General features: G+C 38.4%; 1 protein-coding gene and 1 long non-coding RNA gene across 3 annotated transcripts in view; one reads left to right on the plus strand and one right to left on the minus strand.

The window, feature by feature from the left end:
* Positions 1–22440, plus strand: part of LOC146397706 (uncharacterized) — a 91204-nt gene that overhangs the window by 41390 nt on the left and 27374 nt on the right. The window lies entirely within an intron of this gene.
* ARGFX (arginine-fifty homeobox) overlaps positions 1–22440 on the minus strand; it is a 36585-nt gene that overhangs the window by 3665 nt on the left and 10480 nt on the right. Inside the window, exon 3 of the mRNA XM_084991119.1 lies at positions 470–618. Within this exon, the coding sequence (XP_084847245.1) occupies positions 470–618 (149 nt within the window). The remainder of the gene's footprint in view (positions 1–469; positions 619–22440) is intronic.

Consider the following 22440-nt stretch of genomic DNA (forward strand, 5'->3'; position numbering starts at 1 on the left):
GAATTTGAACTGAAGGATTTTCAAGGATTATGTTAGAAGGACTTTGAAGTAAGGAATATTCTAACAAAAATTTGGGGCTCTAGCAGATTCAGAGGTTGGGAAAGTTGTTTGCCAATTGGTGGTGCTGTGAATAAACAAAACAGCAGAGTTTTGCTTGTTAAGACCCTAAGTGAGGAATGTGGATAAGAACCCTTTCTCTAATTTATCATATGAGACCCCTGGATTTCTAATTCCAGTTATACTATGGGCTAACTCTGTGAGCCAGTCACTTTGCTCCTGACCTTCAGTTTTCCTCACCTTTTAAACTAGATGCTATTAAAGTAATCATATGCAACATGCCCAGCGCAATAGTAGTGCACAGTAGATGTTGAATAAGGGAACTATTGTGTTTTGGAGGGAATTTCCAGGCTGAATGGTAGAATGTGATTTTGGATGGAGGTTCAAACACATCTCAAAAGATCAGACAGACCTTAACTGTTGACTCTGGTAGGTTGAGTTTTAAAGCAAGTTTTCTCTGGAGATTTTTATCTGGAAACATGTTATAGCCAAACAGCGCCTCCAACGCTTCATACTGTGTGTGGGTGAATGAGGTACGTTCATGAGGCTTCTTCCATTTCGCTGTAGAAAAGAGATAGAGATGGAGTGGTTACTTTGTGCTCTTGTCTCCGGGCTCAAATCCCCAAAAACACAGCTGTGAATTTCCCATAACTTTGCCCCAACCAGGCTTGGAATCCAGGAGGTAAAGGTCCCAGGTCTTGGAGTTCCTGTCAGGGCTCAGCAGTTAACAAATCTAACTAGCATCCATGAGGACACAGGTTTGATCCCTGGCCTTGCTCAGTGGGTTAAGGATCCGGTATTGCGATGTAGGTGGCAGACACAGCTTGGATCCAGCATTGCTGTGGCTGCGATATAGGCCAACTTCTACACTCTTAGCAGCTGCAACCCTTAGCCTAGGAACCTCCATCTGCTGCAAATGTGGCCCTAAAAAGCAAACAAATAAACAAACAAACAAAAAAGATCCCAGGTCTTGACTAGGAGGCTGAGCCCTGTGTAACAGTGCTTTGTTCTCTGTTTTCTGAGATTTAGTTTATCCCTGATAGGAAATGTTACCTTGTCAATTTTCTCTGTACCCAGTCTGTTTGCTTTGGCAGCTGGCTCCCTTGTTTTTCAGTTTTGCCTGCACTGAGAAGAGAAAACTCTTTTCTCTGGTACTCAGTCTGTCTACCCTGCCTAACCACAGGCAGTAGGCAGTCACTTCTTCCCTTTTCTTCTTTTCCACTCTTGATCTCCTTTAGAAACTGGGAAGAAAACTCATGTCCCCACACACGAATATGTAGTACATTCTTCAGAATTGCTCTCCTCTTTGGTTTATTCAGGAACCTAGTCTGTCCCATTTGGCAAATGTGTTTTTTTCTTTCCCCCTAGGCCTTTTGAAGCTCTATTCCTTCCTCTGGGGAAAGGTTCATAAGAAATGAGACATAACTAAATATGTGGAGACAAATTGAAAATTCTATTTTTTAAAAATGGCATTGGAGAAAAAAAGGAAATTTCCCAAGAAAATGCAATTAACAAAGTTTACTAGAAAAGAACTGCAGATACCAAATAGATTAATAGATTAACCACAAAAAGACATAGGAAAGTTATAGAATTTGAAGAAATGCTGTGCTAATTCTCCTGTTTTATGTCCATTTATATATAATGAGAAAGAGTCTTCACTTGGGCCTCATTTCTTTTCTTTTCTTTTCTTTTTTTGTCTTTTTGCCATTTCTAGGGCCACTTCCTGTGACAAATGGAGGTTCCCAGGCTAGGGGTCTAATCGGAGCTGTAGCCACCAGCCTACGCCAGAGCCACAGCAACAGAGGATCCGAACCATGTCTGAAACCTATACCACAGCTCACGGCAACACTGGATCCTTAACCCACTGAGCAAGGCCAGGGATCAAACCCGCAACCTCATGGATCCTAGTCGGGTTTGCTAACCACTGCACCACAAAGGGAACTTCGGGCCTCATTTCTTGTATTGAAGTGCCTATGACCAATACTAAAACTAGACAAAAATAAACACTATCAACAAAACTGTAAGACTAATGCTACTTTTGAATATACATGGAAATAACTTACATAAATTATGTTTAAATGTATATATTCTTGTAGTTCTCATAGTTCCCATTGTGGCTCAGTGGTAGGAACCCCACTAGTATCCATGAGGACACGGGTTTGATCACTGGCCTTGCTCAGTGGGTTAAGGGTCTGGTGTTGCCATGAGCTGAGACAGGTCACAAATGGCCACAGATCCTGCATTGCCGGGGCTATGGCGTTGAGTGGTAGCTGCAGCACCAATTTGACCCCTAGCCTGGGAACTTCCATATGCCACAATTATGGCCCTAAAAAGACAAAAAAAAGTACATATTCCTAAACTTATTAGTCTCTAATTTATTTTTGAAGTTCATATACATATATTTGAGATTATATATTAAAAATAATAATTTATAAGTGTTTTTTTTCTACTCACATTTTACAAAAAAACTATTCTATTCAAATTAGCAAGGCCATTTTACTAGCCACATCTTCATCAATACTCTGATCCTACTCTCTTTTTAAAGTTTATTTATTTTTTTAATTAAAATATAATTGATTTACAGTGTTGTGCCAATTTCTGTTATACAGCAAAATGACCCAATCATACATATACATTCCCTTTCTTATATAATCTTCCATCAAGGTCTATCCCAAGAGACTGCATATAGAACCCTTTGCTGTATAGTAGGACCTCATTGCATATCCATTCTAAATATAATAGTTTGTATCTACTAACCCCAAACTCCCATTTCATCCCCCTCTCTTCACCCCTCTCCTTCACAAACATGAGTCTGTTCTCTATGTCTGTAAGTCTGTTTCTATTTTGTAGATAGGTCCATTTGTGCCATATTTTAGATTCCATATATAAGTGATATATGGCATTTGTCTTTCTCTTTCTGACTTACTTCATTTAGTAAGATAATCTCTAATTGCATTCATGTTGCTGTGAATGGCATTATTTTGTTGTTTTTCATGGCTGAGTAGTATTCCATTGTGTATATGTTCCACATTTCTTAATCCATTCATCTGTCAGTGGACATTTAGGTTGTGTCTGTGTCTTCGCTGTTATGAATTGATCCTATTCTTTTAATTCTATTAACAACTCTTTGCCTCAAACCTTTATGCCCATATCTTGATAATAACCAGACTCTTCTGATGACTCCATTCTTATGTTTATCAAATGAATCTTGGAACAGCTGATTGTGACTTTACATTTTTCTGTGTGCAAAAATGCAAAAGGAAAGCAGCAGGGAATCATCAGGGCTTAAACAGCAGAGGACCCTCCAAACAACAGATATATACTGGAAACTCAGTAGACTATTCTGAGAAAAGCCATCTATGAAAATATGCTTTTAAACACACAAAAGTTGAAATAATCCATCACCAGAAGACTTGGACTATAGGATGTGTTAAATGCCATACTTCAGGCTGAAGGAAAATGTCCTATATCTGAAAACACTTTCATTTGGAATATACAATAAACTCTTACATCTCAAAAATAAGAAGGCCGACATCTTAACTAAAAATCTTTTAATCCTAATGAAAATATTTGAATAAGCTTTTCACCAAAGAAATAAATGAGCATGTGGAGGAATATGGACATGTTGCAACTGTCATATAGCAATTAGAAATTGCAGGTAGTTTCATCGATTTACATACAGCTGTCCAGTTTTCCCAGCACCACTTGCTGAAGAGATTGTCTTTTTATCATTTTATATTCTTGCCTCCTTTGTTGAAGATTAATTGACTGTAAGTGACTGGGTTTATTTATGGGCTGTCTATTCTGTTCCATTTATCTGTACATCTGTTTTTGCAACAGTACCACACTGTCTTGATCACTGTAGCTTTGTAATAGTGCCTGAAGTCTGAGAGACTTACGCCTCCTACTTAGTTTTTTCCCCTCAGGAGTGCTTTGGCAATTCTGAGTCTTTTATGGTTCCATATAAAATTTTGATTTTTTAGTCTAGTTCTGAGAAAAATGTCATGGGTAATTTGATAAGAATTGCATTATGTCTGTAGATTGCTTTGAGTAGTATGGCCATTTTAACAATATTAATTTTTCCAATCCAGGAACATGGGATATCTTTCCATTTCTTTAAATCCTCTTTAATTTCCTTGATTAATATCTTATAGTTCTCAGCATATAAGTCTTTCACCTCCTTGGTCAGGTTGATTTCTAGGTATTTTATTTTTGGGGGTACAGTTTTCAAAGGTTTTTTGTTTGTTTCTTTTAGGGCTGCACCTGCAGCACATGGAAGTTCCCAGCTGCCAGCCTAAACCACAGCCACAGGAACATGGGTTATGAGCTGCCTCTGTGAACTACATCACAGCTCATGCCAAAGCTGAATCCCTAACCCACTGAGTGAGGCCAGGGATCGAACCCATATCCTCATGAATACTAGTCAGATTTGTTTCCACTGAGCCATGAAGGGAACTCCCTCAAAGGTATTTTTAAATATTCCTTTTCTAATATTTCATTGTTAGTATACAGAAATACAACTGATTTCTGAAAGTTAATCTTGTACCTGCTACTTTGCTGTATTTTTTAATCAGTTCGAATAGTTTTTGTGTGAGTCTTTAGGGTTTTCTATACATAGTACCATGTCATCTGTATATAGTGACAATTTTACCTCTTCTTTTCCAGTTTGGGTACCTTTTATTTCTTTTGTTTTTCTTATTGCTGTGGCTAAGACTTCCAATACTATTTGAATAAAAGTGGTGAGAGTGGGCATCGTTGTCTTGTTCCACATTTTAGTGGGAAGGCTTTCAGCTTTTCTCTATTGATTATTATATTGGCTGTGGGTTTGTCACAAATGGCTTTTATTATGTTTAGATATGTTCCCTCTGAAAAAATTTTAGTACAAGTTTATAATCAATGAAACTAGAACATACCAACACACCATGAACAAAAATAAACTCAAAATGGTTTAAAGACTTAGACATAAGACACCACACCATACAACTCCTAGAAGAGAACATAGGCAAAACATTATCTGACATAAACTGTACAAATTTTTTTAGGTCATTCTCACAAAGCAATAGAAATAAAAAGAAACAGGAGTTCCCATCATGGCTCAGTGGTTAATAAACCAAACTAGTATCCATGAGGACGTGGGTCCGATCCCTGGCCTTGCTCAATGGGTTAAGGATCCGGCATTGCCGTGAAATGTGGTGTAGGTTGTAGCTGCAGCTTGGATGCTGCATTGCTGTGGCTGTATTGTAGGCCTCCAGCTACAGCTCCAATTTGACCCCTAGTCTGGGGAACTCCATATGCTGCAGTTGTGGCCCTAAAAAGAAAAAAACCAAATTGGACCTAGTCAAACTTACAAGTTATTGTACAGAAAAGGAAACCATGAACAAAACAAAAAGACAACCTACAAAATGGAAGAAAATATTTGCAAATGATGAAACTGACAAGGGCTTAATTTCCGAAATATAAGAACAGCTCCTCCAACTCAACAAAAAACAAGCAACCCAATCGAAAAGTGGGCATAAGACCTAAATAAATATTTCTCCAAAGACAACATTTGGATAGCCAGTAGGCACATGAAAAGATGCTCAACATCTCTAATTATTAGATAAATGCAAATCAAAACTACAATGAAGTACCACCTCACACCAGTCAGAATGCCCATCATTAGTAGGCTAATAAGTCTACTAACAAATGTTGGAAAGGGTATGGAGGTAAGGGAACCCTTCTTCAGTATTGGTGGGAATGTAAATTGGTACGACCACCATGGAAAACAGTATGAAGATTCCTCAGAAAACTAAATACAAAACTAAAATATGTTCCAGCAAGCCCACTCCTGGACATGTGTCCAGACAAAACTCAGTTTAAAACGATACATGCATTCGAGTTTTTGTTGTGGCTCAGTGGGTTAAGAGCCCAACTAGTATCAATGAGGATATTGGTTTGATCCCTGGCCATGCTCAGTAGGTTAAGGACCTGCTATTGCTGCAAGCTGTGGTGTAGGTCACAGGTGTGACTTGGATCTGGCATTGCTGTGGCTGTGGTATAGGCTGGCAGCTACAACTCCAATTGGACCCCTAGCCTGGGAACTTCGATATGCTGCCCATGTGGCCCTAAAAAGAAATTTTAAAAAATGGCACAAATGAACCAATCTACAAAACACAAACAGACTCATAGACATAGAGAACAGACTTGTGGTTGCCAAGGGGAAGGGGAAGGTTAGTAGATGAACAGGGGGTTTGAGGTTAGTAGATGCAAACTGCTACATTTAAATGGATAATCAATGACTATCCAATCTCTGGGAACTATATCCAATCTCTTGGGATAGAATGTGATGAAAGATAGTATGAGGAAAGTATGTGTGTGTGTATACATATACATATATGTGGCTGGGTCACTATACTATACAGCACAAATTGACACAAGGCTGTAAACCAACTATAATTTTTTTAAAAAAGATGCAATCATTGGCATTCCCACTGTGGCACAGTGAGTTAAGGATCTGCTGTGGCATAGGTACCTTGGATTCAATCCCTAGCCTGGGAACTTCCATTATACCACCAAATTTAAAAAAATCCTATCATTAATTGCTTTAAAGCAAATATAAAATGTAAAGTCAACAATATGCCTAAACACCCTAATGTCAAAGTGTATACAATGCCTAAGAATATATCTTAATGAAATACGTAAAAACTATGTGAAATAAACTATAAAACTGTACTAAAGAGCATAAATAACTCAGCTAAATAAACATGTTATATTTTTGAAATAAATGATTAAACATTAGAAATGTCAATTTCCCCTTCCAAATAACTGTGTAACTTCTATTATTATTATTATTGTTATTTTGCTTTTTAGGGCCTCACTGGTGGCACATGGAAGTTCCCAAGGGTCGAATTGGAGCTGTAGCTGAAGCAGTGATTCAGAGCTGAGTGTGAGGTGCTGGCCAGTCTGCTGAGAGACTCGGTAACAGTGTGAGAGGTACTAGATTTTACAAGTTTGCATCATGTGTGAGTATAAGTGAGTAGTTCTTGGTTCCAGAGGTATTGGAAAATTTGTAGTTTTCCAATTTGAGTAAATCACCTTACAGTTTATTCAAGGAATTTTTGTTGAAAATATAATCCTATGATAGAAGATTCTTATAGAAAGAAAGTTGAGGTAGATGCACAGAAGTATATGTTTGATATTTTGTTTAGTTACAGGAATGGAGCAATTAACAGCAAAACATGAAAAATGGACAAGGCTTTGTTTTATTTTATTTCACCACAGAACAGTCTACTTTTAATAATTTACAAGTGCGACTTGGAATATGAGAAGAGAGGGAGTTCCTGTTGTAACTCATTCGTAACATACCCGACTAGTATCCTTGAGGATACAGGTTCAATGCCTGGCCCCATTCTGCGGGTTAAGGATCTGGGTTAAGGATGCCACAAGCTGTGTTATAGGTCACAGAAGGGGCTCAGATCTGACATTGCTGTGGCTATGGCACAGGCTGGCAGCTGCTGCTCCAATTTGCACAGTAGCCTGGGAACTTCCATATGCCTCAGGTTTGTCCCTAAATGAAAAAAATGACAAAATGACAAGAGTTTTAGGAGAAGGACAAGGTCAAAATCTAGCAAGACAATGGAACCACTGTGCATTCTTACAATCCTCTGAAAAATAAATGTTAATGAGATGTTTTATGACCTAGTGTGGCAAATTGACAGAAAAACTCCACTGTCTGGGAAAGTCTGCAAAGAGTCATCATGTCATCTGCTTTAACATACTAAATACGTTGTAGCTCTGAGCCATGTCTATTGCTCAATTCAGCCATGCCAGCATTCCAACTCTGTTAAGCCTACCAACATCATTTTTCTTCTTTTTCTTTTTAGTGTCACACCTGTGGCATTTGAAAGTTTCTGGGCTAGGAGTCAAATTGGAGCTGCAGCTGCCAGCCTACACCACAGCCACAGCAGCACAGGACCTAAGCCACATCTGTGACCTACACCACAGCTTGTGGCAAGATCAGATTCTTAGCCCACTGAGCGAGAGGGCAGGAATTGAAACTGTATCCTCAAGGACGCTGTGTTGGGTTCTCAATGAACTGAGCCACAACAGGAATGCACCTACCAAGACCCTTGTTTTATTTTTGAGATATGAATGGTTTAATGGCTGGGGAAGCTTACATGTCAGAAGCAAGGTCCTGGAACAACCCTACTGTGTGCAGCAGGTAGGCAGGACACAATCCTACCAACACCTTAAATGGATTTTCTGTAGTGGTACATTTTAAGAGGTAGGTGAAAACTATTAAATCAGTTTGCAAGTTCTTTTTTTTTTTTTTGTCTTTTTTTGTCTTTTTTGTTGTTGTTGTTGTTGCTATTTCTTGGGCCGCTCCCACGGCATATGGAGGTTCCCAGGCTAGGGGTCTAATTGGAGCTGTAGCCACCAGCCTACGCCAGAGGCACAGCAACGCAGGATCCGAGCCGCGTCTGCAACCTACACCACAGCTCACAGCAACGCCGGATCGTTAACCCACTGAGCAAGGGCAGGGACCGAACCCGCAACCTCATGGTTCCTAGTCGGATTTAGTTAACCACTGCGCCACGACGGGAACTCCAGTTTGCAAGTTCTAATCATTTTCCAGTATAAAGAGAGATTTTAAACTTTTAAATTCCTATAATATTCTATAATATTATAATCCTTATTATAATAGTCCTAGAGTATACAGCTGGGAAAACCAGAGGCTGCAATCTAGTATTACTGCTAAGAGTCATTTTTCAGTCACCAAAGTTGAACATGTATATTTTAACACACCCCACACTTTATATTGGAGAGTACAGTAATGTAAATCCCAAAGGTCTCATTATTTAGTATGATAAAAAGCTCCTACAGTGACCACTCTTCTTTGATATTTATAGCTTATTGCAATGTTTTTAAAGAAATTAAAGGTCATTATCATTGTATTGTACAAATAAGTGCTTTGGTTAATACACCTAATATAGAGCTAGTGATTTTGTCTTTAAAATATATAATAGTCTTTTCAATAAAATGTCTTAGAGATGTTACCTTTTTGTTTTTTGTGGATTTCTGTTTTTGAGAAAGCTCCATACTGTTTCTTTCCACAGTGGCTGTACCAGTTTACATTCCCACCAGCAGTGTACAAGAGTTTCCTTTTCTCCACATTTTCCCCTATTCTTCTTATTTGTAGACTTTTTGATGATAGCCCCATTATTACAATTGTGAAGTTATATGTCATAGTGGTTTTGATTTGCATTTCCCTGCTGATTAGTGATGTTGAGCATATTTTCATGTGTCTGTTGGCCATCTGCATTTCCCCTTTGGAAAAATGCCTATTCAGTTCTTCTGCCCATTTTCTTTGTTTGTTTGGTTGGTTTTTTTAGGGCCACACCCACAGCATTGGATGCTCCCAGCCGTAGCAGCTAGCCTACACCACAGCCCTAGCAACTCAGGATCCGAGTCAGGTCTGCTACCTATACCATGGCTCACGGCAACACCGGACCTTTAACACACTGAGTGAGGCCAGGGATCAAACCTGCATCCTCATGGATGCTATTCAGATTCGTTTTCCACTGACCTATGACCAGAGCTCCTCTTCTGCCCATTTTCAAGTGGTTTGTTTGATATTTTTGATGTTGAGTTGTATGGAACCATTTATATAGGTTGGCTGTCAATTCCTTTTTGGATACATCATTTGCAAATATTTTCTTCCATTCAGTAGTTTGTCTTTGTGGTTTGTTGATGGCTCCTTTGCTGTGCAAAAACTTTTGAATTTAATTAGTTCCCATTTGTTTATTTTTCCTTTTACTTCCTTTATTTTAGAATCCAAATAATAGCGCAGTGATTTATATCAAAGAGTGGTGTTCTGCCTAATTTTCTTCCAAGAGTTGTACAATATCTGGTCTTACCTATAGGTTTTTAATCCATTTTGAGTTTATTTTTGTATATGGTATTAGAGAACATTCTAATTTTATTCTTTTACATGTAGCTGTCCAGTTTTCCAAGTACCACTTATTGAAGAAACTATCTTTTCTCCATTGTATATACTTGCCTCTTTTGTCACAAATTAATTGGCTATAAGTACATGTTTATTTCTGGGTTTTTCTATCTTGTTCTATTGATCTATATGTCTGTTTTTATGCCAGTACCATAATGTTTTGATTACTGCAGCTTTATAGTATGGTCCAAAACTAGGTAGCATGATTCCTCCAGCTCCATTCTCCTTTCTCAAGATTGTTTTTGCAATTTGGGGTCTTTTGTATTTCCATACAAATTTAAATTTCCTTTCTAGTTCTGTGAAAAATACCAGTGGTATTTTGATAGGGATTGCATTGAATCTGTAGATTGCCTTGGATAGTATTATTTTAACAATATTGATTCTTCCAAACTGAGAACACAGTATATCTTTCCATCTGTTTGTGCTTTCTTCAACATCTTTCAGTGTCTTATAGTTCTCAGAGTACAGATCATTTGCCTCCTTAGGTAGGTGTATTCCTAGATATTTTCTTCTTTTTGATGTGATGGTAAATGGGATTTTTCCTTAATATCTCTTTCTGATACTTTTTCGTTAGTGTATACGAACTGGGTAAATATCCAAGCAGAACAAAAACACTAATTCAAAAAGATATATGTACCCTAAGTTCACAGCAGCTTCATTTACAACTTGCCAAAGTATGGAAGCAACCTAAGTGTCCATCAACAGATGAATGAATAAAGAATTGAATACTAATGAGCTGTAAACAGAATGAAATGCTGCCATTTGGAGCAACATGGTGGATTATACAGCCAAAAAAACACAAATTGTTGGGAAGGAAATGTCCATACATTTAAAATCACTTATATGTTTCCTTTTTTGTTTACACAGGGAACAATGTTTATAGCTGTTTGTACAGTGGAGGTCTACAAGGAGAAGTATATTCAAACAATTTTGTAATGATTTAACAATTCTTATAAATCATTTTAAGGTTTCTGCAGCTGTAGATTCTTACTGTGAATCCCTTGCTTGCCCATGCATAAGTGTATTTGCAATACAAGATATTACAGATTTAGTGTTTTTTTCTCTGTTAATTATTGTTTCACACGTGTAAAGTGTTGGTTACAGTGGTCACAAGGCCTAAGCTTCCGTAACTCGTGCTGCTTTAACAATGCCTTGTTTTGTAGCACTAACTTTTGAATATAAAGATTATATATCAATGGGACTTCCTGATGTGGTGCAACGGAAACAGAATCCAACTAGTGTCCATGAGAAAGGGGGTTCACTTCCTGGCCTCACTGAATGGGTCGGGGATCTGGAAATGCTGTGGATGTGGTGTAGGCCAACAGCTGTAGGTCCAATTTGACCCTTAGCTAGGAACTTCCATATGCTGTGGGTGCAGCCCCAAAAGTGGGGAGTGGGGGGTGGGGGGAGATGAGGTATCAATCCAATAGGAAGCCACAGTATTTAAACTGACCAACCTAATTTAATAACTACTTTGAGATGGCCAAATATAAAGAAAAAGCCTTAACTAAAGTGGTCCAATTTTATATTTTAAAAAAGCTGGGGAGTTCCCATTGTGACACAGTGGAAAAGAATCTAACTAGGAAGCATGAGGTTGTGGGTTCGATTCCTGGCCTCACTCAGTGGGTTAAGGATCCGGCGTTGCCATGAGCTGTGGTGTAGGTCACAGATGCAGCTTGGCTCTGGCACTGCTGTGGTGCTGGCATAGGCTGGCAGCAACAGCTCTGTTTATACCTCTAGCCTGGGAACCTCCATATGCCAAGGATACGACCCTAAAAGGACAAAAGACAAAAGAAAAAGAAAAAATAGATAAAAAATAAAAAAGCTGGGAGATGGGATTAAGATGGCAAAGTAGAAGGACTGGAGCTCACCTTTGCTCATAAAAGCAACAAAATTACAACCAACTCCTGAACAACCTGTAACCAAATAGACTTCAAACTATCAAAAAAGATATCCTACTTTAGATGACAAAGAAGAGGCCACATCAAGATGATAGGAGGGGCGATAACACTTGGTGGGTAGCCCACAGAATGGAAAGTAACTGTATCACTAAGACTCACCTGTCGGAGTGAGAGGTCTGAGCCCCATGTCAGGTCCCCATGCCTGGTTATCAGGCATTGGGAGAAGGAGCCCATGGAGAATTTGGCATTGAAGGCCAGTAGGGCTTATGTGCAGGAACTCCACAGGACTGGGGAAAACAGAGACCCCTTTCTTGAAAGGCACACACAGGCTTGCATGTGCACTGGGTCCCAGGGCAAAGTGGAGACGCCATAGGAAATGGCAAAGTGGAGACGCCATAGGAAATGAAAATGCAGAGAATTATGACTCAGATAAGAGAGCAAGAAAAAAAACCCAGAAAAATAGCTAAGTTATCTGGAGATTATTGACCTCCATGAAAAAGAATTTAGACTGATGATAGTGAAGATGATTCAAGATCTTGGAAATAAACTGGAGGCAAAGACTGGTAAATTATAAGAAACATTGAGCAAAGAAACAGAAGATTTAAGGTCTAAGCAAACAGAAATGCAAAATGCAATAACTAAAATAAAAAATTCACTAGAAGCAACCAGCAGCTGGATTTAGAAGGCAGAGGAATGAATAAGCGAAGTGGAGGACAGACTGGTGGAAATCAGTGACAGAACAGAAAAGAGAAAAAAGACTGAAAAGAAAAGAAGTTAGTCTAAGAGAACACTGGGGCAACTTTAAATGCACCAATATCCAGAAGGAGGTGCTAGAAGGAGAAGAGAGAGAGGGAGAAAGGACCAGAAAAAAAAATTTGAAGAGATAATAGCTGAAAACTTCCCTAATATTGGAAAGGAATCACTCTCACTCAAATTCAGGAAGCACAGCAAGGACCATATAAAATAAACTCAAAGAGGAACACCCTGAGACACATATATAAAAACTGACCAAAATTCAAAACAGAAAATATTGAAAGCAGCTAGAGAAACGAAATAACATAAAAGGGAACCCTGATAAAGTTATTGGCAGATTTTTCAACAGAAACTCTGCAGGCCAGAGGGAGTGGCATGATATGTTTAGTGTGATGAAAGGAAAAAACCTCCAACAAAGATTACTCTACCCAGCAAGGCTCTCATTCAGATTTGAAGGAGAAATCAAAAGCTTTACAGACAAGCAAAAGCTAAGAGAATTCAGTACCACTAAACCACCTTCACAACAAATACTAAAGGAACTTCTATAGTTGGAAAAGAAAAGGCCACAACTAGAAACAAAAATATTACAAATGAAAAGGCTCACAGGTAAAGGCATATATGTAAAGTAGGAAATCATCCACACAAAAATATGCTACCAAAACCAGAAATCATGAGAAGAGGCACATACAAATGCAGGACACAGGAGATACACTTGCAGTTAAGAGACCAACAACTTGAAACAATCTTGTATATATATATACTCCTATATCAAAATTTCATGGTAACTGCAAACCAAAAATCTGCAATAGATACACACACAAATTTAAATAAAGTGGAGTTCCCATTGTGGCTCAGTGGAAACGATCTGACTAGTATCCATTAGGATGGAGGTTCAATCCTTGGCCTCAGTGGGTTAAGGATCTGGCATTGCCATGAGGTGTGGTGAAGGTTTTATATGCAGCTTGGATCTGGTGTTGCTGTGGTTGTGGCCCTAGAAAGACAAAAAAGAAAAAGAAAAGAAAAGAGAAAGAAAAAAAAAAGAAAAAAAAGAAAAAGCACTCCAAACACAACACTAAAGATAGTCATCAAACCACAAGAGAAGAAGGGAAGAAAAAAGAGCAACAAAACCAGATCCAAAACAGTTAATAAAATGGCAATAAGAAATACATACCAATAATTACCTTAAACGTAAATGAACTAAATGCCCCAACCAAAAGACATAGACAGGCTGAATGGATACAAAAGTAAGATCCACATATATGCTATCTTCAAGAGACCCACTTCAGTTCTAGAGACACATACAAATTGAAAATGTGAAGAGGGAGGAAAATATTCCATGCAAACAAGAATCAAAAGAAAGCTGGCGTACAAATACTCAAATCAGACAGACTTTAAAATAAGGAATAAGAGACAAAGACATTACATAGTGATCAAAGGATCAACCCGAGAAGATATAACAATTTTAAATATATATGCACCCAACATAGGATCACCTCAATATATAAGGCAACTGCTAACAACCTTAAAAGGAGAAATCAATAACACAATAATAGCAGGGAAATTTAATGCCCCATTTACAGCAATGGACAGATCATTTAGACGGAAGATCAACAAGGAAACATACAGCCCCTAAATGACACATTAGACCAGATGGACTTAATAGATATTATAGAACATTCCATTCAAAAGAAGCAGAATACATATTTTTTTCAAGTGCACACAGAACATTCTCTAGGATTGATCACATTCTGGGCAACAAATAAGCCCTTGTAACTTTAAGAAAATTGAAATTATATTATAGCAAGCGTCTTTTCTGACCACAACACTCTATGACCAGAAATCAACAACAAGAGAAAAACTGCAAAAAAACACAAACAGGTGGAGACTAAACAACATGGTACTAAACAACCAAAGGATCACTGAAGAAATCAAAGAGGAAATTAAAAAATACATAGAAGCAAATGACAACAAAGGCACAATAATCCTAAACCTATGGGACACAGCAAAAGCAGTTATAAGGGTGAAGTTTATACAGCAATACAAGCCTATCTCAGGAAACAAGAAAAAGCTCAAATAAACAACCTAACATTATACCTAAATCAACTAGAGAGAGAAGAACAGACAAAATCTAGGGTTAGCAGAGGAAATAAACCATAAAGATCAGAGCAGAAATCAATGAATTAGAAACAAAGAAAACTATAGAAAAGATCAATGAAACTAAAAGCTATTTCTTTAAAAAGATCAACAAAATTGATAAACCCTTAGACAGATTCATCAAGAAAAAAAGAGAGGACTCAAATCAATAAAATTAGAAATGAAAAAGAAGTTACAACAGGAGTTCCCATCGTAGCTCAGTGGTTAACAAATCTGACTAGGAACCATGAGGTTGGGGGTTCAGTCCCTGGCCTTGCTCACTGGGTTAAAGATCTGGCTTTGCCATGAGCAGATGTGGAGGTTGCAGATGTGGCTCAGATCCCGCATTGCTGTGGCTGTGGTGTAGGCCAGTGGCTATAGCTCCAATTCGACCCCTAGCCTGGGAACCTCCATATGCCATGGGGGTGGCCCAAGAAATGGCAAAAAGACAAATAAATAAATAAATAATTAAATAAGTTACAACAGACATCAGAGAAATACAAAGGATCATGAGTGACTACTACATGCAACTATATGCCAATAAAATGGACAACCTAGAAAAAATGGACAAATTCTTAGAAAAGTACAATCTTCCAAGAATAAACCAAGGTGAAATAGACAAGGTGAATGGACCAATCACAATTCCTGATATTGAAACTGTGATTAAAAAACTTCCAACAAACAAAAGTCCAGGACCAGATGGCTTCACAAGCAAATTCTATCAAACATTTACAGAAGAGCTAATAACTATCCTTCTGAAACTAGTCCAAAAAAATTACAGAGAAAGGAACACTTCCAAACTCATTCTATGAGGCCATCTTCCTGATACCAAAACAAGAGATACCACAAAAAAAGAAAATTACAGACCAATTTCACTGAGGAACATAGATGCAAAAATCCTCGACAAAACACTATAAAACCGCATCCAACAATACATTAAAAGGATTGTACATCATGATCAAGTGAGATTTATCCAGGGGATACAAGGATTTTTCAGTATCTGCAAATCAATCAGTGTGACACACCACATTAACAAACTGAAGAATAAAAACCATATGATCCCCTCAGGAGATGCAGAACAAACCTTTGACAAATTCCAACACCCATTTCTGTTAAAAAAAAAAACCCTCTAGAAAGTAGGCATAGAGGGAACCTACCTCAACATAATAAAAACCATATACGACAAACCCACAGCTAACATCCTTCTCAATTATGAAAAGCTGAAAGAATTCCCACTAAGGTCAGGAACAATACAAGGATGTCCACTCTTGCCACTACTATTCAACATAGTTTTGGAAGTCTTAGCCATGGCAATCACAGAAGAAAAAGAAATAAAAGGAATCTAAATTGGAAAGGAAGAAGTAAAACTATCACTGTTTGCGGATGACTTACATGATATTACACCTAGAAAATACTAAAGACATTACCAGAAAACTGTTAGAGCTCATCAATGAATTTGGTAAAGTTGCAGAATACAAAATTGATGCACAGAAATCAACTGCATTTCTATATGAAAACAATGAAGGATCAGAAAGAGAAATTAGGGAAACAATCCCATTTACCTTTACATCAAAAAGAATAAAATACCTAGGAAACCTAGGAATAAACCTACCTAAAGAGACAAAAGACCTGTACTCTTAAAACTACAAGATGCTGATGAAAGAAATCAAAGATGACACAAATAAATGGAAAGATATACTATGCTCTTGGATTGGAAGAATCAATATTGTCAAAATGACTATGCTACCCACAGCAATCTACAGATTCAATGCAATCCCTATCAAATTACCAAGGACATTTTTCACAGAATTAGAACAAAATATTTTAAAGTTTTCTTGGAGGCAAAAAAGACCCAGAACAGCCAAAGCCATCCCAAGAAAAGAAAAATGGATCTGGAGGAATCAAGCTCCTTGACTTCAGACAAAAGCTGCAGTCATCAAAACAATATGGTACTGGCACAAAATCAGACCTACAGATCAGTGGAACAGGACTGAAAACCCAGAATTAAACCCACACACCTACAGTCATTTATGACAAAGGAGGCAAGAATATACAATGGAGAAAAGACAGCCTGTTCAATAAGCGGTGCTGGGAAAACTGGACAGCCACATGGAAAACAATGATGTTAGAACACTTCCTAACACCATACACAAAAATAAACTGAAAATGGATTAAAGACCTAATTATAAGACCAGATACTATAAAACTATTAGAGGAAAACATAGGCCAAACACTCTGACATAAACCACAGCAATATCTTCTCAGATTCACCTCCTAGAGTAATGACAGTAAAAACAAAAATAAATGGGACATAATTAAACTTAAGTTTTTGCACAGCAAAGGAAACCCTAAGCAAAACAAAAAGACCTCCCACAGAATGGGAGAAAATATTTGCAAATGAAGTGACTGACAAGGGATTAATCTCCAAAATTTATAAACACATCTTAGATCTACCATATGATCCAGCAGTCCCACTTTTGGGCATATATTCAGACAAAACTTTCCTTGAAAAAGACACATGCACCCATATGTTCATTGCAGCACTATTCACAAAAGCCAAGACATGGAAACAACCTAAATGTTCAATGACAGATGAATGGATTAAGAAAAGGTGGTATATATACACAATGGAATACTACTCGGCCATAAAAAAGAACAAAATAATGCCTTTTGCAGCAACATGGATGGAACTAGAGACTCGCATACTAAGAATTAAGTCAGAAAGGGGAAGACAAATACCACATGGTATCACTTATATCTGGAATCTAATATACAGCACAAATAAAACTTTGCACAGAAAAGAAACTGATGGACTTGGAGAATAGTCTTGTGGTTGCCAAGAGGGAGGGGGAGGGAATGGTGTGGACTGAAAATTTGGGGTTAATAGATGCAAACTATTGCCTTTGGAATGGATAAGCCATGAAATCCTGCTGAATAGCACTGGGAACTATATCTAGTCACTTATGATGGAGCATGATGGACGATAATGTGAGTAAAAGAATGTATATATGTATTTGTGACTGAGTCATTTTGCTGTACAGTAGAAAATTGACAGAACACTGTAATCCAAGTATAATGGAAAAAATAAAAATTTAAAAAAATAAAAATAAAAACATATGGTGGATAAAAAAATATAAACACCTCTTGCAGCTCAATACCAAAAAAAAAAAAAAAAAACCCAAACAAACAACAGATCTAAACAGACAGAAGATGGCTAAAACACATATGAGAAGATGTTCATCACTAATTATTAAAGAAATGTGAATCAAAACCACTATGAGGAGTTCCAGTCGTGGCGCAGTGGTTAACGAATCCGACTAGGAACCATGAGGTTTCGGGTTTGATCCCTGCCCTTGCTCAGTGGGTTAAGGATCCGGCGTTGCTGTGAGTTGTGGTGTAGGTTGCAGACGCGGCTTGCATCCCACGTTGCTGTGGCTCTGGTGTAGGCCGGCGGCTACATTTCTGATTAGACCCCTAGCCTGGGAACCTCCATATGCCGTGGGAGCAGCCCTAGAAAAGTCAAAAAAAACAAAAACAAACAAACAAACAAAAAAACCCACTATGAGGTACCACCTTACACCAGACAGAATGGCCGTCATCAAAAAGTCTACAAACAATAAGTGCTGGAGAAGGTGTGGAGAAAAGGGAGCCCTCTTACACTGTTTGTGGGAATGTAAATTGGAGAAACCACTATGGAAAGCACTCTGGAGATTCCTCAAAAAACTGAAAATAGAATTACCATTTGATCCAACAATCCCACTCCTGGGCATCTATCCAGAGAAAAACCATGACTGGAAAAGATACATGTACTCCAGTGTTCATTGCAGCACTATATACAATAGCCAAGACATGGAAGCACCCTAAATGTTCATTGACAGAGGAGTGGATAAAGAAAATGTGGTACATATACACAATAGAATATTACTCAGCCATAAAAATGAAATAATAGCATTTGAAGCAATATGGATAGACTTGGAAATTATCGTCCTAAGCGAAGTTAGTCAGACAGTGAGACTAACTTCATGTCATGTGCTATCACTTACATATGGACTCTAAAAAAAAGGATGCAATGAACTTCTTTGCCGAACAGATACTGACTCACAAGACTTTGAGAACTTATGGTTTCTGAAGGAGATGGATTGGAGGGGTGGGGTGTCTGAGCTAGGGATTTGGGATGGAAATGCTATAAAATTGGGTTGTGATGATCATTGTACAACTATAAGTGTAAAAAAATTCATAGAGTTAAAATATAAAAAATAAAAAAGGTGGGAAGAAAAATTATCTAAAGATATCTGAGAAAAAATTTTTTAAAGGAAGCAGAATAGGCTGAACTGCCATCTAACAAAACATACTCTAAATAGGCAACATAAGGAAGCTGCAGTATTAGTTCAAAAAAGGTTGACTGACACTAGAACAAAATATAGGAAAACAAACACTAGCAGACATGAAAAGATAGCATTTCTAGTCAGTAGGAATAGAACAAGTGGCCATTAGTGTACAAATACTTATGCTCTAACTCACAAAACTCAAAAGCAATTCCAGATAGATTCAATAGCTATTGTTTTTCTTTTCCTTTTTGTGTAGTCACACCTGCAGTGTATGGAAGTTCCTGGGCTAGAGGTCAAATCAGAGCCACATCTGTGACCTACTGCAGCGATGCCAGATCCTTAACGCACTGAGTGAGGCCAAGGATTGAACCTGCATCCTCATGGACACTATGTTGGGTTCTTAACCTGCTGAGCCACAGAGGGAACTTCTCAATAGCTAATGTTTTAAAAGTTTATATTGAGGAGTTCCCGTGGTGGCTCAGGGGTGAATGAATCCGACTGGGAACCATGAGGTTGTGGGTTTGACCCCTAGCCTTGCTCAGTGGGTTAAGGATCCGGCGCTGCTGTGAGCTGTGGTGTGGGTTGCAGACGCAGCTCGGATCTCGAGTTGCTGTGGCTCTGGCACAGGCCGGCGGCTACAGCTCCAATTAGACCCCTGGCCTGGGAACCTCCATATCCCGTGGGAGCGGCCCTAGAAAAGGTAAAAAGACAGAAGAAAAAATACATGTATGTGTAACTGGGTCACCATGCTGTACTGTAGAAAAAAAAATTGTATTGGGGAATGAAAAAAAATTCCTTCATAAAATTGGATCAAGGGTCTGAAAAAGTAATGTCTAAAAAAGAAAGTAAAAATGCTCAACTTTGGGAGTTCCCTGGTGGTCTAGTGGTTAAGACTCAGCACTTTCACCATTACAGCCCAGGTTCAATTCCCTGTTCTGGGAACTGAGATCCCACATCAAGTTGCTGCATGCCATGACCATAAAAACACAAAACAAAGCAAAACCAGACCAAAACAATTCCTCAATTTCACTAGTAATTCATAACACATAAATTAATTCAGTAATAAGTTGATTTTTTTCTTTTTTTCCTTTTTAGGGCCACACTCGCAGTATATGAAAGTTCCCAGCCTTAGGGGTCGAATTATAGCTGCAGCTGCCAGCCTACACCACAGCCACGGCAATGCCAGATCTGAGCCCCCTCTCTGACCTACACTGCAGCTCACAGAGACACTGGATCCTTAACCCACTGAGTAAGGACAGGGATCAAACCCTCATCCTCATAGATACTAGTCAGGTTCATTACCACTGAGCCACAACAGGAACTCCAGTAATTAACCTATTTTTCTCCCAAAAGACGGGCAAAAATATTTGATTATAAATTGAGTCTTATTGGGGAATGCATACCATTGGTTATTAGTGGAAATGTAAAATGGTGCAAAATTTGAGAGGGATTTAAACAATTTCATTTTTAATATACTTCATACTGTTTAACCTAGAATATTTACCATTAGGAATTTAAAATGTTCATCAATAAGGAGACTTTTGTACATCTATACCCTGGAATAGTATATAGTCACACATATTTTTTAAATTGTGTAAAAATAAATAACATAAAATTTACTAATGGGAGTTCCCTTCATGGCTCAGTGGTTAATGAACATAACTAGGATCCATGAGGAAGCAGGTTAGATCCCTGGCCTCGCTCAGTGCATTGAGGATGCGGTGTTGCTGTGAGATGTGTAGGTCTCAGATGTGATTCCAATCTCTTGTTGCTGTGGCTGTGGCGTAGGACAGCCACTGTAGCTCTGATCCAAAACTCCTAGCCTGGGAACTTCCATATGCTGCAGGTTTGTCCCTAAAAAGCAAAAAAATAAAAATAAAAATAAAAACAAAAAAAATTTACTCGTATGAGAAGTTCCCATTGGGCTCGGGGGTTAAGAACACAACATAGTCTCTGTGAGGATGTGGGTTGGATTCTTGGCCTTGCTCAGTGGGTTAAGGATCTGGTTTTGCTATAAGCTGCAGCATAAGTCATGCATGCGGCTAGGATCTAGTATTGTGGTGGTGGCAAAGGCCTCAGTTACAGCTCTGACTAGACCCCTAGCCCAGGAACTTCCATATGCCGCAGAGGCAGCCATAAAAAAAAAAAAAAATACCGTTGTGGAGTTCCCTTGTGGCATAGGAGGTAGGTAGAGTATCCTGTATTATCATTGCAGTGGCCCTGGTAGCTGGTGTGGCATGGGTTTGATCCCTGGCCCAGAAACTTCCACTTGCCTTGGGTGCCACCAAACGAACAAATAAAATACAAAAAAATTAATGTTGTACTTAGTTTTTAATGTACAGTTCAGTAGCGTTAAGTACATTCCATTTTGGTGCCTCCCATCTCCATACTCTTTTCATCTTGCAAAACTAAAATTTTATGCACTTGTTTAATAACAACTCTCATTCCACCTCCCCACCAGCCCTCAGCAACTAGCATTCTATTTTCTGTGTCTATGAACTGGACAACTCTAAGTACCTTATATAAGAGAATTCATACATTTTTTTTTCTTTTTTAGGGCTGCACTGGCAGCATATGGAAATTCCCAGGCTAGGGGTCCAATCAGAGCTGTAGCTGCTAGCTTACAGCACAGTCACAGCAACGCAGGATCCGAGCTACATCTGCTACCTATACCACAGCTCGTGGCAACACCAGATATTTAACCCACTGAGCAAGGCCAGGGATGGAACCCGCATCCTCATGGATACTGGTTAGGTTCATTAGCCACTGAGCCATTATGGGACTCCCAGTATTTTTATTTTTGTGACTGGCTTATTTTATGTAGCATAATGTTACCAAGGTTCATTCATGCTGTAAAATATGTCAACATTTCCTTCTTTTTAAAGGCTAAATAGTATTCCATTACATGTATATACCACTTTTTGTTCATCCATTCATCTCCTCATGGAGATTTGGGTTGTTTCTACCTTTTGACTATTGTGAGTTAGGTTGCTATCTCTTCATCCAGATGTTGATTCTTATTCTTTAATATCCTTTGTAATAAACTTGTAATCTAGTGAGTAAACTGATTTCCTGAGTTCTAAGAGGCACCAACAAATTAATCAAACTCAAGGAGCGAGTCATGGGAACCTCTTATTTAAACCAGTTGGTAGAAGCAGGTGACAACCTGGACTTGTGATTGGCATCTGAAGTGGACTGAGCCTTTAACCTATGGAATTTGATGCTTTCTCTGGGTACTTAGTGTCAGAATTGAGTTGAAACATAGGACACCCAGCTGGTGTTG

Source organism: Sus scrofa, chromosome 13, assembly GCF_054392235.1.
Source record: "Sus scrofa isolate SSC_HxYL_T2T_F1_AM1 chromosome 13, Sscrofa_HxYL_maternal_Yorkshire_Landrace_v2.0, whole genome shotgun sequence".
NCBI classification, from domain to species: Eukaryota; Metazoa; Chordata; class Mammalia; order Artiodactyla; family Suidae; genus Sus; species Sus scrofa.